The sequence below is a fragment of the Dipodomys ordii genome, unplaced genomic scaffold (genome assembly GCF_000151885.1).
Source record: "Dipodomys ordii isolate 6190 unplaced genomic scaffold, Dord_2.0 Scaffold1000003003, whole genome shotgun sequence".
NCBI lineage: Eukaryota > Metazoa > Chordata > Mammalia > Rodentia > Heteromyidae > Dipodomys > Dipodomys ordii.
Genome location: NW_012286620.1, coordinates 42,725 through 58,852, shown reverse-complemented (window position 1 = coordinate 58,852; position 16,128 = coordinate 42,725). Strand labels below are relative to the sequence as shown.

Here is a 16,128-nt window from a genome sequence, read left to right as displayed (position 1 = left end):
TCTCAGGGGACCACACATATGAAGGCAGGCACTGGAGAAAGATTATTATAAGGTTTATTAAAGAAGCCATATTGTCCTGGGAGATGGAGCATATGGCATCTGTCCCTATCCAGGTAGAAGGTGGTTCTGTGGCAGGAAGTGAGGTAGGTGCTTAGATAGGTCTGGGCAGAGAGAGGGAAGGGACAGCTGTATGGTGGGAACTTCAGGGTTGGGAGGAACTCAGGTCTGGGTGGAGCTGAGGACCATAGGAAGGCATAATGCTTACATTCCCCATAAAAATAGGGGTACCAGACCAAGGGATATGGGTGGAGGTCGTTTCTTTAGAGTGTCTTCTTGCTGTAAATGGGTAAAGTAGTAAGGGGTTCCTGCTTTATTGCTCGGCCAAATGATGTCTCGGATTGCTGTTATCCTGTTATCCTGTTAAAAGAGACTTTTGGAAAGATCAGGCAAAAATTGACAAGGTAACAAGTTAACAAGGTAACAAGTTAAACGTTAACACAAATGGCATAGGAGAACACATATTGGCCATGGGCTGGAAAAGTTCCATTTGGAGCATAAGCCCAGTTGTGGCCCATTACAGAGGAGGAGAAATACTCGGGGCAGAAAGGCAGAAAGAGGGTGTCTAAGGTCTTTTGGGCAACCAGGTAGCAGAGAACATAATGGACTGCTTGGAAGTACCAGTTAGAGGCTACTATAAATACAAATAGCAGGGAACAAAGTAACACTGGAACTTTCTGTCCATGAACAAGTTAGACAGGTATGGACATTAGGTGGGCAAGCAACTATTTCTCTTGATCTCCCTGCTCTGATTAATTTTGAAAGGGCAAGCATAAAGTAACTCCATTTAGGAAGTAATCTCCTCTTACTCCTCTCCATAGTTTTCCATTGTCTGGACTAAATTTGTCTTTGGGGGTCTCAATGTCTGTTGCTGGGATAGGTTGTCCTAGTTGACATTGACTGGGTTTGTATCAAGGTCTGGGCACTTTTCCTGAGCACTTCTGCTCAAGGCTAATGCTCTACCACCTAAGAGTTCCTTGGAAGTGAGAGTCTCTTGAGCCATGTCTCTAGCCTGGCTCTTGGCTGATTAGCTGGGAAATGGAGTTTTAGACAGATCCTTTGTGCCCAGGATGGCTTTGAACTGTGGCAAAAAGAATCTTTGTCATAAAAACCATTTATATTTCCAATTCAAGAAACAAGGAGATCAATGACATAGAGGTTACCTATAACTTGTTAATAATTGACTAACAATTGCTTTACAGAATTTTGTAGTAAAACCCAGTAGATATTTTAAAGTACAACTGATTGACATTCTAAGTACTGCCTCTTGCCTCTGGGCAGCCTGTTTAAAGTCATACAACATTTAACCTTTAACAAATGTCAGACCCTTTCTTAGGCTATAGCAGTATATCTTGTTTAACAGTTTGGTTTGTTAATGCATTTTTCTGGTTAACTGAGGAGCCTGATCGGTAGTGGTTCCAAAAATGCCTGCCCCTGTAGGCCTTTAGACAAATCTCACTAGGGACCTAATCTCAGGTCACAACCACTTTTCCTTAACGGATAAGTTAATGTGGCTGGGCCAGCTCAAAAGTCATTGCCATTTAAGACTTTGAGCAGATACAGAGCCTTTGGGATTTCAATTATCCCTCACATTTTACAACTTTAGTTTTTATAACCCAGTACCATAGATGACTGGCAAGTCCCTGCCAAGTCAGACAGACATGGGTATTAGTCATGCCTACAAATTATCTTCCCATGACTTCCAGACTCTGATCAAGCTTTGAAGGGCCAAGCAGAAGTGACTCCAGGATCTGATACCATCTCTGCCATCCAAAAAGCAGTGGCTTACTGCCTCTGCATGTTCCAACATTCCTGGGGTTCCAGGAATGCCTTTCTCCATGGTGGGATAAATACTTGTTTAGTAGTTTCCTTCATTGCTTCCTTCATTGCATGCTGGACTTGAACTCAGGGTTTGAGTATTGTCCCTCAAGACTAGCCCTCTGCCACTTGGAACTCCAAACCAACTATGCTTTTGAGCACTCTGCTGGCACATTAGAGATGACAATCTCACAGGACCTTTGTAACCTGTCTTCACACTACTTTTCAGCTTACTTATAGCCACATTTACTCCAAGTAAAAGCAACAACGATGGGCACTGGAAGGAGATTTAAAAGCATGGTTTTACCTTGAAATTATTCAGGGCCAACATTCCATCTGACAAACTTGTCGTCTGTCCTTAATTGTGGGCCTTTAGGAAACTGTTATAAAGACCCTATAATGGCAAAGTAGGTTAAACAATCATTTTGGTAATCCTAATTTTTATTTTCCACGTTGAAATCAACCTTTAGGACAATTTTTCCTTTTAAACTTTCTTTTTTCTGGAAGGCCTGCCACTCCCAGAAACTTCACAAATTTCTGACATTGGAGAGGCCATTTTTAAATCTTTTTGAAAAGTCATTTTACTTTGCATTTAAATTCTTCATTGAAACACTGGGCAATACCCTTTACCTCTTGTCTGAAGGTTTAAACTGGCTATTTTTTCCTACAGTATGAGTTACATTCAGCAAATTAGCAGTTTATTTTAATGCAATAGCTCTGTACCAAGAATGTAGACTTAGTATCTCTTGACCTTTAGAGATAAGTCAACTTAGATTTTTTGCTTATACACCCCTTATGGTCTAACATGGTGGTGATTAACATTACAAAAACAAATATGTTTTTTTTTCAATCCAGAAACAAATATCTTAATTGGCTTGTTTTTTATTCTCTTTTTACCGCAAATTCGCAGGCTTTACATCATGTGTGATTTAGCAAGGCTGGAGTCTAGGCAAGGATGTGGCATCTCCCAGTGTGTATGGACTGTCGCATCTCTTGCTGGTTACCTGCAAAATTCTATATGCACTAGTTAAAGACCACTAGTGAAAGACCACACTGGCTTTTGCAGGCTGGTGTCACTGGTTTAGGCCGCTGTGACAACTTTGTTCTGTTACATGGGTATTTCCCATGCCTAGGAGCAAACTGCATCTTGACACACTGTGGTCCCTTGATTATAAAGGGAGTTGATCAGTGCACAGCAGAGGAAACAGAGAATTAAAACCTTAGGCTTAGTTTACCAGTCATGGTCAGAGGTACAATATTTAATCTTAGCATAGATAGACATCAGAAATAATATAAATCACAGCCAACTTAATTACCACTTTCATTGACTTTGGAAAGGAAACCATCTTTTCTAAGTCCTTTCCCATGGCCTTTTAAAACTGCCTGTTTTTTTATTTGGCTTATAGTCAGGTCACAAAGCATTTCAGATTAAATGACAGCTTCCATTGACAAAGATTTTTAGCAAGCAGAATACTTGGTAACTTTGGAACCATTACTGTTTACATATATTACATATAGACAGACAGAGATGTTTGTGCACAGATTATAGAACACACTTAAATTCTAAAATTGGCCATTTAAAGTTTTTGGAATTTTAGCAGTAATACTTTGCCTAATCATGGTAGAATCACATAGTCAGTTCAAAACAAAAAACTGCCAACAAGAAACTTTTTAGTAAACAGGAGTCAAGACATGAACAGACATATAGCGTGACATAATGGCCCCTATCCTGGTCAGGTAAGGGGGGATGTTTATAGGACCCAAAAACATCCAAGGAAATTTATTGTGAAAGCCACCTTCACACCCTCCCCCTCTTCACTAGGCTTCCCTCAGAGCACCTGGACCAGTTCCCTCCACCAGGCACCCCTGTCATGTGACACCAGGCAGCCCACAAGGATCATTTTCGCCTGTATTTTACCCTGCCAAATATCTAGCACAGTCTTACCTCTTTCTGCTTATCTCTATAATTCCATGGCTATCTAGAAGTACTCTAGCTAGCTTTTGTCCATAATTTTTTCCATGAGTCTAGATTTTTAAATTGCTACAGAATTAAATTTAGCAAAACCATAACTAATAATTTGTTATAGAACTAGAAATTTGGAACTGGAAAAAGCAATATTGTCCTCTTGAGAAATTCACTTTCACCCTCCATAACAGAGAGAAAACACAGACTCTCCACAATATCCACACTAGTGTTTTATTACTCAGAAGAACAATAGCATGGTCTACAAGTTAAAAATTCATAACAGACTCATGAGTAGTAAATAGAAAACAGCATGTAGTAAAATCATTTTGGCATTACTCATCCAAACCCAAATGCTTAAGAATCATGTCTTAATTTTTTCACCAAAGAAACTAGAAATGGAACTGTGATTCTAGTGCTAGAATTTAGCCTTGAGAAAAAGTAGTTAAGGAATGTGGCTAGGCTTTGAGTTCAATCTACAAGACTTGTACCCACACACAAAGAAAATGTATTCCCAAATATGTATTCTTTCAGGTTCTCTGAATGTTTCATGAACTTGGGGATGAAAGATGATGAGACAGATTTTATTATTGTGTACATTTTGTAATAAACAAGGAGTATTATCTTCCAACAGACCTTCCATTAAAGAAATGAATTGGAATAGTAATAGTGTTATAATGATACATAGACCACACATATAGTGGAAGACTTTTGGGGAGCAGTGGAGAAATCGATGCTCTCATGTCCTTGGATTAAAGCATGATAGTTCTTCCCCATCTATCACTACCAAACCAGCCTGGATGATTTGAGTTCAATCTGAAAGGTCCAGAGCTCCTATTCTGAGAAGTGTTTATTAAATTTCCTTGAACATCCATTCCTCAATATAAAAGACACAAATCAACGATTTCACTATCTTAATTCTTTGTCAAGCCTGGAGGTAATTGATACCCATCCCTTTGGTCCAACCCCTGAATAATATGAAGGGGCATCATCCCTACTCTACACAATGAGAGGATGAGAAATGTTGACTCAGTGAGTGGTTTCCCCTTACCCCTAGCTTAATTCTACCATGCAGGATTTCTCTATAATTTACAGAGGTTTCTGCCAAAGGTTTCCGTATATTGGGTTTCTTTTTTGTGTGAGTGCTCTAATGCTGGCTGAAGGTTCATTTCTGCTTGAAAGATGTCCTCTAATGTTCACTTCACATTTTGTCTTGTCTCTAGGTCTCTGAAATATGTAGAGAAACCTCTGAAACTTCTGGCTAAATATTTGTCTACATTTATTATACTCACATTTTCTCTCCTTTTTATGTTCTTGGATGTAATGAGGACTGACTTCTATTAAAAATCACATATTTTTTAAACCTGTTAGTTTTCTTTTCTCCTGTGAGATTCAGTTCTCTGATGAACACTGGGCTATGTTGTCGAAGTGGGATTTTCTACATTGGTATTATTCATACCTTGTCTTTCTTGTCTGTGCTCTATAAACAATCATCCCTGCATGATTACTAAGTGAAGGACTTTTTTGATACTTGTTTCGTTTTCTCCTGCGTGTTTTCTGATGAAAATTTAACTATGACTTCTCGAAAACTTTCCACATTTTTTTCATTCATAAGATTTTTCTCCTGTGTGCATTCAATTTGGAACCATGAGGTATGCCTTCTGGCTAAAAGCCTCCACATTTGCGACATTCACAAGGCTTCTATCTGGTTTTGGTTATATCATGCAAACTTATTTTTCTTCCAGGTGAGACTTTCCATATTTATCACATTCCTAAGGTTTCTCATGTGTGTGGATTTTCTTATGCTTCCTGAGGTATGAACTCCGGATGAAGGACTTTCCACATTTGTTACATTCATAAGGTTTCTCTCCTGTGTGTGTTCTCTGATGAATAGTAAGTTTTGACTTATGGTTGAAAGACTATTCACACACATTACATTCATAAGGTTTCTCTCCTGTGTGTGTTCTCTGATGGCGAATAAGGTGAAACTGCTGTCTGAAATACTTTCCACATTTGTTACATTCATAAGGTTTCTCCCCTGTATGTGTTCTCTGATGGACAGTAAGGTGTGGTTTTAATCTGAAATACTTTCCACATTTGTCACATTCATAAGGTTTCTCCCCTGTATGTGTTCTCTGATGGACAGTAAGGTGTGATTTTAATCTGAAATACTTTCCACACATTACATTCATAAGGTTTCTCTCCTGTGTGTTTTCTCTGATGAACAGTAAGTTCTGACTTACGGGTGAAAGACTTTTCACACACATTACATTCATAAGGTTTCTCTCCTGTGTGTGTTCTCTGATGAACAGTAAGGTGAAACTTCTGTTTGAAATACTTTCCACATTTGTCACATTCATAAGGTTTCTCCCCTGTATGTGTTCTCTGACGGACAGTAAGGTATGATTTTAATCTGAAATACTTTCCACATTTGTTACATTCATAAGGTCTCTCCCCTGTATGTGTTCTCTGACGGACAGTAAGGTATGATTTTAATCTGAAATACTTTCCACATTTGTTACATTCATAAGGTTTCTCTCCTGTGTGTGTTCTCTGATGAACAGTAAGGTCTGACTTCTGTCTGAAATAATTTCCACATTTGTCACATTCATAAGATTTCTCTCGTGTGTGTATTCTCTGAAACATATTGATGTATGACTTCATTCTACATGAATTTCCACATTTGTTACATTTATCAAACTTCTGTTCTTTGTCAGTTCTGTGATGCCTTCTGAGACCTGACTTTTGAGTGGAAAATTTCCTACATGCTTCATATTCATAGGGTTTCTCTTCTGGTGTTGTTTTAGGTTCGTCAGAACTTAGTTCTGACTTCTTAGAGATAGATTTTCCACATTGCTTAAACTCATCAAGCTTCTCTGGATATTTCCTCTCAGGTTTTGTAAGGTGTAAATCCTTACTGAATGATTTCTTACATTCACTACTTGTATAAGGATTCTCTCCTGTGTCTCTTTTCTGAGGCATAGTGACTGGAAACCTCCTTCCCTGACAAAGTTCTTGGGCAAGAAGAGCAGACTTATCATATTCTTCTCTATATTCATTATGGTTGGAGGTGGGATCTCTGACGCAAACCCAATTATGTGGAAAGAATATCATCTTTGAATTTAATATCTTCTCTCCTCCATATTCAAAATATGGACCATCATAATTTTGACTAAAAGCCTCTGAATATCTAAGCGATTGTTTAACTACAGGAGAAACACCAGGCATACATGCAGCCGGCATCTTACCAGGCTCACCGTAGGGGAGCATGTTCTGACACTGAATGAACTCATCCGTCATCATCCTTAAGGAGTTCTCATCATTCCTATTCAGATCTGGCTTCTGTTTTGAGGTCAAGTGAGAAGTTGTCACTAATCTCACTCTTTGCTCTATTGTGTTAATATTTGTGACAGCTACATCATGCAGACATTCATCTGGATCTTCCTGGTAAGTCTTAATCACATGCTTCATTTTTTGAACATCTAAAATGAGTTATATAAAGAAGAAAAAATAAATAAATAAGATCCAAATACTCCTTAATATAAAGGTAAATACATTTTTCCCATCTTAACTGTTACAAATTTTAAAATATTAAAGTAGGAATTGATTTATGAGAAATAAATTTCTTTCACCACAATGTATTGATTAAGAAAGTAATACTCTTCCTTACACCCTTTTTTGTCATAGGGCATGAACTCCAGGTCTGGTGTTGTCCTTCAGCTCAATGCTAGCTCTCTACCATTTCAGCCACAGCACGACTCCCAGGTTTTTCTGCTTATGTGGTGCTGAAGAATCGAACCCAGAGCCTTATGCATGCAAGGCAAGCGCACTACCACTGAGCTACTATAATCAAGAACTCTGATAACAACAGATGCTGGAGGGGATATGGACAGAAGGGAACGGTACTGCATTTTTGTTGGCAGTGTAAACTTGTTCAACCACTTTGGAAAACAGAATGGAGACTCCTAGGACTCCACATAGAGCTCCCTTATGAATCAGCAATCCCACTTATGGGCATTTACCCAAATGATCACAAACAAGACCATACTAAGGGTACCAGCACAACTATGCTTATTGCAGCATTGTTTACCATAGCTAAGATAAGGAACAAACACAAATGCCCCTCAGTAGATGAATGATTCAAGAAAATGTGGTATATATGCATAATGGAATTTCATGCATACATCGGAAAGAATGATATGGCTCCATTCGTTAGGAAATGGAAAGACTTGGAAAAATTATATTGAGTGAAGTATGCCAGGCCAAAAGAAACAGGTCCCATGGTTCCCCTTATTTCAATAACTAGTATAGAAATGGTCAATAAGTTGATGTTAGGCCAAACGAACCCCAAGATAAGGACTCATATTTTTTTCTTTCTTGCTATTGTTTCTAACATATATATATATATATATGTTTATATATATATATGTTATATATGCTTTATATGTCCCTCCCCCATGGTATAACCCCTGTTTTTACTGTGTTGATGTAGGTATAATTTGTGGAGGGGAAGGTGGACCCATGCCAACAATGAGATGTACAAGACGTTATGTCAAAAAATGAACTTTACAACTTTGGCTGTGGCGGGAGGCTGGAGGGGAATGATGGGAAGGGATGGTAATGGAAATCAAAGGAGGGGGCAACAATGCTTGATAAGAAATGTACTCATTACCTTTCCCATGTACTTGTAACCCCTCTGTAAATGATTTTCACAATAAAAAAAGAGTAACACTGACAGTTTATGATGGAAAATGTTTTTCTGTGTTTCAGGTATTTCTTCTTTTTTATGTCAGAGGAATTATTTATACAAATTACTAAACTATTTACTGCTAGCTTTTTAACCTGTATAATTTAATATGTATCATTCTTCATTTTTTCCCAAAAATTGATTTGTTTGATCTTAGGGGAATAGATGTTTTGTATTGTTTTATTTTCTTAAAATAATTTATATATTGTGCTACTTTACTTCTCAAACATTAGGAGAACAGTATTTTCTAACTTTGGAGATTGTACCATTTTTATACAAACCTTTGCTTTCACCTGAGAATAAAGTTTTATAACCACATTTCTTCAGTTATAAGTTCTCACTGTGAATTAAGTACCTTTAGAAATTTTAAATTTGTTTCTCTCCATCTTAGACAGAATCTCATCAGACTTTTAAACCCTCAGACTCATGAACTAAAGCCACATCAGCTCACCACCTAGTTAATCATTCTCTCTAGACTGAAAGCTTTGGTTCTGTATCTTGGCCTCTACCCTCCTTATCCTTATCAGAGGATAGCAGCCTTGGCATAGTCCTAGTTTCAAAGAAAACTAAATCTCATTTTTCACATTTCTAATTTTCTTTTTTTCAAAATAATTTCCACAAAGAATTTCCACAAAGAGAAAGAGTTGCTAACTTTACCTTTACTGCCCTACACAGTTCAGTGTGCATCTACATGCATTTTTGATTAACACATAGTTCTCTGCTACACATGGGACTCAAGGGAATTTGGAATATTATTGGTCAGTACATAGCAAGACAAATTTACCAATTTGGTTCTGGATCCAAGATCATATGCAAGATGCTTTAACTCACCTGAGAAATTCTTGTCTGAGGCTTCTCTCATATATGACTCTTCATCTTGCTCCAGCTTGACAATCAATTGAGGTTTAGGACCAGTGTGCCCTGTTAATAAGAGTGAAGACCTATTGCTCATGCTGTGTCAAAATTGTTCTAAGTTTTCAGATATCCTGTTAACAAGGTTGCTCCCAAATCTTCTTTCATTTCTCACTGGCTCCATGGTTGAATCTCCCTGAGGTTTGAATTAATTTTGCAGGTTGTGTGACTTGAATGCAATTCTTTTTCTCAAGGTTAGCATTCTATTAGTTTGAGTCCTAGCTCCACTTCCAGTTTAAAAGTGGTTATCTTGAGATAAGAGTCTCATGGAGACTTCACTGGCGCTTTTTCTTCAAACTGAAAGCCTCAGATTTCAGACTAAGAATTACAGGCATGAACCACTGCATGTAGTACTAGGTTTGGATTATAAATACTCCCTCTAATCTAGTGATTTCCAGTTCATACTTCCAATAATGTTAAATAGGTGTGTATGTATGTATGTATGTGTTTTCTAGATTGTATATCTACCCACAATAATCACCTCAAGTTTGGGAAGACAGTCTTCTCTTTATGGAAGACAGTTTGGAACTTTTGTCATACTGCTGATTTGGATTCATGAACAATGAAAATAAAATTGCCTCTGAATGTATATAATCTACCTGTATATAATCTACCTTCATTCGAAACAAATGACACTTCCCACAGAGTGGAAACTTACATCCAAATAGCATGGAAAGTTCTATAAATATTCACATATCTACTAAAAACAAATCATTTTCCAGGCACCAGTGGTTCACACCTGTAATCCTAGTTACTCAGTAGGCTGAGATCTGAGGATTGCCATACAAAGCCAGCCCTAATAGGAAAGCTGTGAGATACTTATCTCCAATTTAACCATCAGAAAGCTTGAAGAGGCGCTGTTGCTCAAGTGATAGAGTGCTCACCTTGAACTGAAGAGCTGAGGCACTGTACCAATGCCCAGAGGTCAAGCCCCACTTAACTTTTCAAGCTAATGTGATATTTTTGGCTCACCTAAGGACACCAGCATGCTATAGGTTTCCAGCATCACATCTCTATACAGGGTCCTCTGAGAAATATCCAATTCCTGCCACTCCTCCCAGCTGAATTCCACAGCCACATCATCAAATGACACCAGCTTCTGTAAGGGCAGATTCCATCAATCCCTGAGCATGAGAACACCAAAGCTAGAATTTCATTCTGCTACATGTCTGATTTTGTATTTCAGAATGTGGTTGGAACTTTCTATGTTATTTATAAAATGAGAGAAAATATAATCAAAGTAGAAATATAGTAACTTGGTAATTATGCATACAAAATTTTTCTAATACATCAGAACCCATTTCTGGTTCCAGCAATAAAGAAAAGAAAACAGAAAACAGTTCTACGGAGCTAGCAAAACAACAATAAGTATAAGTAGGAGTCTGAAAGTGTGTGTTTAGCTTATCTTATTTTGGTAATATTTACTACATATCTGGGTAACAATGAAGTAAACAAATATTTTCTGCATTTTCATATTCTGCCTCACTGATTTAGATTTTCTATTAAATAGTGCACTCATAAACAGTCACAACATAGTCATTACATCATATGGAATACATAACACATTAGTAGATCTAAGAAAAGCACAGCATCCAGTGAATGTTAAAAGGAGTAAAATTACTCAAAAATAGTAAATGAATGATTTGGCTCTCATAAGATTTGACTTAGTTTTCACAATAAAACATACGATGTTAATCATTTTTGTTATTAAATTTCTAGATATAAAAGAATGGTCATAGATAGCCATATGTTTCCTTCATATTAAAAACCAATTGCCAGCATGAATCTTTGTGAACATTGACTACTTCCTACCACACCAAATACTTACTTACTACCATAAAATGTTTCTTAATCAGCTTTGCATTTTAATAGGCTAAGGATGGATGTAAATGGATAGAGGTTTAAGGAATGCTCAAGATGATCTCCAAAAATGTGAAATATGACCACCACAAGAAGGATAGAGAATAAAAACTATGAATTGGGACATGATCTAAAAAATATAGTAGTTTTAAGAATTAGAATAAAATACAGCACTAATTTGTTGTACAGCATCTAAAAGGAATACAGACATTCTTGACAATATCAGAGGTGAGTGATAACTAACACAAAAAAGAAAATATATCTATAAAATGTTGAAAGAAAATAGACTTTAATACACAATCCATTGGGCAAAGGGCCTCTTCTAACAATATAGATTGAAGGTATTCCTAGGGAAAGATAATGCATTATTAACACATCTTCATTTTAAGTGCTATAAAAATTATTCTGCGGGGCTCGGAAGGTGGCTGGCTCAGTGGTAGAGCACTTGTTTTGCATGTCTGAGGCCCAGGGTTCGATTCCTCAGCACCACATAAGCAAAAAAGAAAAAAGCCAGAAGTGGCGCTGTGGCTCAAGTGGTAGAACCCTAGCCTTGAGCTGAAGAGCTGAGAGACAGGGCCTAGAGCCAGAGATCAGGCCTGACAACCAGACCAAAAAAAATTATTCTGTATCAAGAGAAAAATAAAAATAGCTAACATAGATCTACACAAAGGACAAGATTATTAAAAAGGTAAATGTGTAGTTAAAGGAATGGTACATGTGTAGGTAAAAGAATGTATAGAAAACATTGTATGCAATTTCTCTTGTGAAAAGAAAACTTATAGTACCATATTCATAATTCATAAGGAATTGAAAGTCTATATACAAACACATAAGTGTTTTAAAAACAAAGATTGTGAAACCTGCACATGGATCAATGAATTTTGTACTTGCCTCGGAAATATGGGGGTCTGAGTTCAAAGAATTATTTCTACAAAAATGTAAAAGGAGAATAGAAAGGTTATAAATTCCATTCAATTCCATTGAAAAGTAACTATATTATGCTATATGCTACTACTATGATAATATTGTAAAGTTTAATGTTCCTAGTAAAAATGCATCCAGCAAGTTAATTTCCTTTGTGTTCCTACCAAAGAATCCCACAGGGTAGAAAGTTAATTTTCTTGCAGTACTATAGTATAACAATTTTCCTGCACATTTTACCTCTGCTGAAGCTCTATGCTTCAGCCTGAGAATGGCCTTTGTTCTTTACATGAAATGTCTGCTTATTTCTGTATGAAGAATATTAATAAGACCATTTTTAAAAAATCTTGTAGTCCTTGCATATTTTGAGTTGCACAAATTCAATGGAACATAGAAACAAATCTTTGAAAAAGTAGGGCATCTGTATTAAGCATGCAGTCTTATTTTTATCCTATGAACAATGCAGTATAACAAGTATTTACATCAGATTTAATTTGTAATTGGTATCAGAGGTAATTCACAGTGTACAGGAGAATGCCTGCAGCTTATATGAGAGGTGATTTACAGTGAATTTGAGGTGTGTGCAGGTTACATAGAAGCAAAATAAGAAATAAATATAAGATGAGACAAACAAATATTAAATAGCAAAATGTTCATCGAAATAAGACCTTATTTATATTGTAAAATATAGTAAATATATAAGGCACTGTCTGAAATGAACAGAAGAAAGAAAACTTAATGAGCAATCCAAAGTCATGGACTAGAGAGAAATAAAAATTTTAAAAAATATACAAAGATACTATGAGCAAAAGTTAATGATGAAAAATACAAATTGGGATAATATGTAGGAAATAAGCATCAGCCCCAAATGTATGACCACAGATACAGATAATTGCTAATAACAGACAGATTATACATTATGATAATAAAAATTTATGATGAAAAGCAAAGTGTACAAAGACATGTTTAAAAGACCATGCAGTTTTAATACTTTAATGTACCATTACTATTGCAGAACTCATACTCCTCTTACTAACTGATATAACAACCAGACAAAAAATCAGCACTAACACACACATGGATGCCATTATCTTAAACTTAAAAAAAAACACTATGGTGTTACATTTATCAAGACACATATTCCAAGATTAAAAGTAAATCAGAAGACAAATGATATAGAAACCAATATGAAAAATTAAAGTTATGTTATAAATACATGAAAATTAAAAAATATATTTGCAGTATACTATGAATGAAATAAACACAGGGAAATTACAATGGATCTCAAAGAAATGTATTCCTTCATTGTGATTTATAGAATATTAAATGTAGCCTCTTTCTTACTTCACCTTTGAAATAAAAACAAATAGTTTGGGGCTGGGAATATGGCTAAGTGTTAGAGTACTTGCCTGCCATGCATGAAGCTCTAGGTTCCATTCCTCAGCACTACATAAACAGAAAAATTAAGAAATGGCACTGTGGCTCAGGTGGTAGAGTTGTAGACTTGAGCAAATCAAGATCAGGAATGGTGCCCAGGAAGGCTCCAAATTCAAGCTCTAAGTTTGGCAAAAAAAAAAAAAGGTTAAATATATATGGTGTATTCACATGGATATCTTCTGGAGAGTGGGGGAAAGCCAGAGAACTGGAAGGAAATGGGGTAAAAAGTGCATCTATGGAGGTCATTAGGCACTGATGAAAGTAAGCTATATAAATCATGAGTCAAGATGGAAGGGAAACATTGGGAGAGAGTGAGGGTATGGAAGACACAGCATGACAGGAAATGTACTCAATACCTGGCCCAAGAACTGGTAGTCTCTCCATACATCACCACTATAACAATCAATTCAATTTAAATTTGAAACAATTTCTTCATGGAGTTGTGTGAGCATAAAGTTAGTGAAGTAAATGTACCACAGTTAGAAGAACAGCTGCAATTATTAGAAATAAAATACATCACTTAATTGATACATGAAATACTGGAGCTTAGGTTGAATTTTAAATATGCTGTTAACAATAATCTAACTTTATTGTAGTATCCAATTAACTGTTAATGATAAATATTCAGGTAAGTAAAAACAAAACAAAACAAGTGCTTCTGGCTCAAGCTGCTTATCCTACCCTAGCTACTAAGGAGTCTGGAAGCCAGACAACTGGGTAGACAACTCAAAAGAAGCAGCTAATCAACAGATTGGAGGAGGTGTGGCTCAAGAGATAGTACCAAAAAAGAAATTAAAGCACAACTTAGGAAGTGGAAAAACCTACCATGCTCCCGGAATGGGAGGATCAACATTGTGAAAATGACAATACTTCCAAAGTCTATCCACAAATTCAATGCGATACCTATCAATAGTCCAACCTCATTCTTCAATGAAATAGAAAAAGCAAGCCATAAATTTATATGGAACAATAAAAGACCCTAGATAGCAAAAACAATCCATACCAGAAATAACAATGCTGGTAGAATATCACTACCAAATTTCAAACTGTACTACAAAGCCATAGTAATCAAAACAGCTCGGTAACTGCACAAGAACAAACTTGAGGATCAATGGAATACTGAAGTCCCAGAAATGAACACACAGACCTATATCCACCTAAACTTTGAGAAGGGAGCTAAAAAAATAGAATGGAGGAACGACAACTTCGTCAGTAAAAGGTGGTGGCAAAGTTGGTTCATTACCAGAAGAAAACTAAAGCTAAATCTCTATATATCACCCTGCACCAAAATCAACTCCAAAAGTAACAAAAACCTCACATTCAAAGAAAACACCCTGAAAAACATTACAGAAAAGAATAGGAGAAACTCTAGTGGTACTTGGCACCAGCCAAAATTTTCTTAATAGAGACCCAGAAACACAACAAATCAAAGAAAGGTTGGACAAATGGGATTGCATGAAACCACAGAGCTTCTGCATGCAAAGGACATTGCTAACAAGATCAATACAAAGCCCACAGATTGGGAAAAGATCTTCACTAGGCATAAAACGAACATGGGTCTCATAACTAAAATATACTTAGAACTCAAGAAATTAAATCCCCAACAACAAATCCTCAGAGAAACAACTGCCCAATAAATAAGTGGGCTAAAGACATAACAAGAATCTAATCTGAAGAGGAAAGAAGAATGGCCAAAAGATATCTTTAAAAAAAATGCTCAACTTATAAATATGTTAGAAACAATTACAAGAAAGAAAATACATTTGAATCCTTAACGGCGTTCATTTCGCCTAAAATCAACTTATCTGATCGTTTCTGCTTGTCTCAGACATATACTAGTTATTTCAAGTAAGGGAAATCATGAAACCTATGTTTGTTTGGGCCTTGCTTATTTCACGTAGTATAATTTTTTTCCAAGTCTTTCCATTTCCTAACAAATGGAGCAATTTCATTCTTAAAAAAATACAAAAACCAAAACAAGGCTCAACTTCTCTAGTCAAAAAGAAATGCAAATTAAGACAACCTTGAAATTCCACCTCACCCCAGATAGATTGGCTATAATCAAGAACACTAATAACAACAGATGCTGGAGGGGATGCAGACAGAAAAGGGAACCCTACTGCATTGTTGGTGGGAGTGTAAACTTGTTCAATACCTTTGGAAAGTAGAATGGAAGTTCCTCAAAAGACTCTACATAGTGCTCCCCTATAATCCAGCAATCACACTTTAGGGTATTTACCCAAAGATCACAAACAAGGGTGTACTAAAGCTACCAGCACACCTATGTTTATTGCAGCTTTATTTACCATAGCTAAGATATGGAACCAACCTCGATGCCCCTTAGTAGATGAGTGAATCAAGAAAATATGGCATATATATATATGTATGTATATATCCATATATACATAATATG

At 36.4% G+C, this 16,128-nt stretch overlaps 1 protein-coding gene across 1 annotated transcript; it reads right to left on the bottom strand.

The window, feature by feature from the left end:
- Positions 1–485: 485 nt before the first annotated feature.
- Positions 486–15,500, bottom strand: LOC106002842 (zinc finger protein 717-like). The gene is made up of 6 exons (XM_013037604.1): positions 15,477–15,500; positions 10,470–10,596; positions 9,417–9,506; positions 6,371–7,320; positions 6,082–6,223; positions 486–691 (listed from the first exon to the last, which is right to left on the bottom strand). Exons 1-6 carry the CDS (start codon positions 15,498–15,500, stop codon positions 486–488), a joined length of 1,539 nt encoding a protein of 512 aa, XP_012893058.1.
- Between the last annotated feature and the right edge of the window lie 628 nt (positions 15,501–16,128).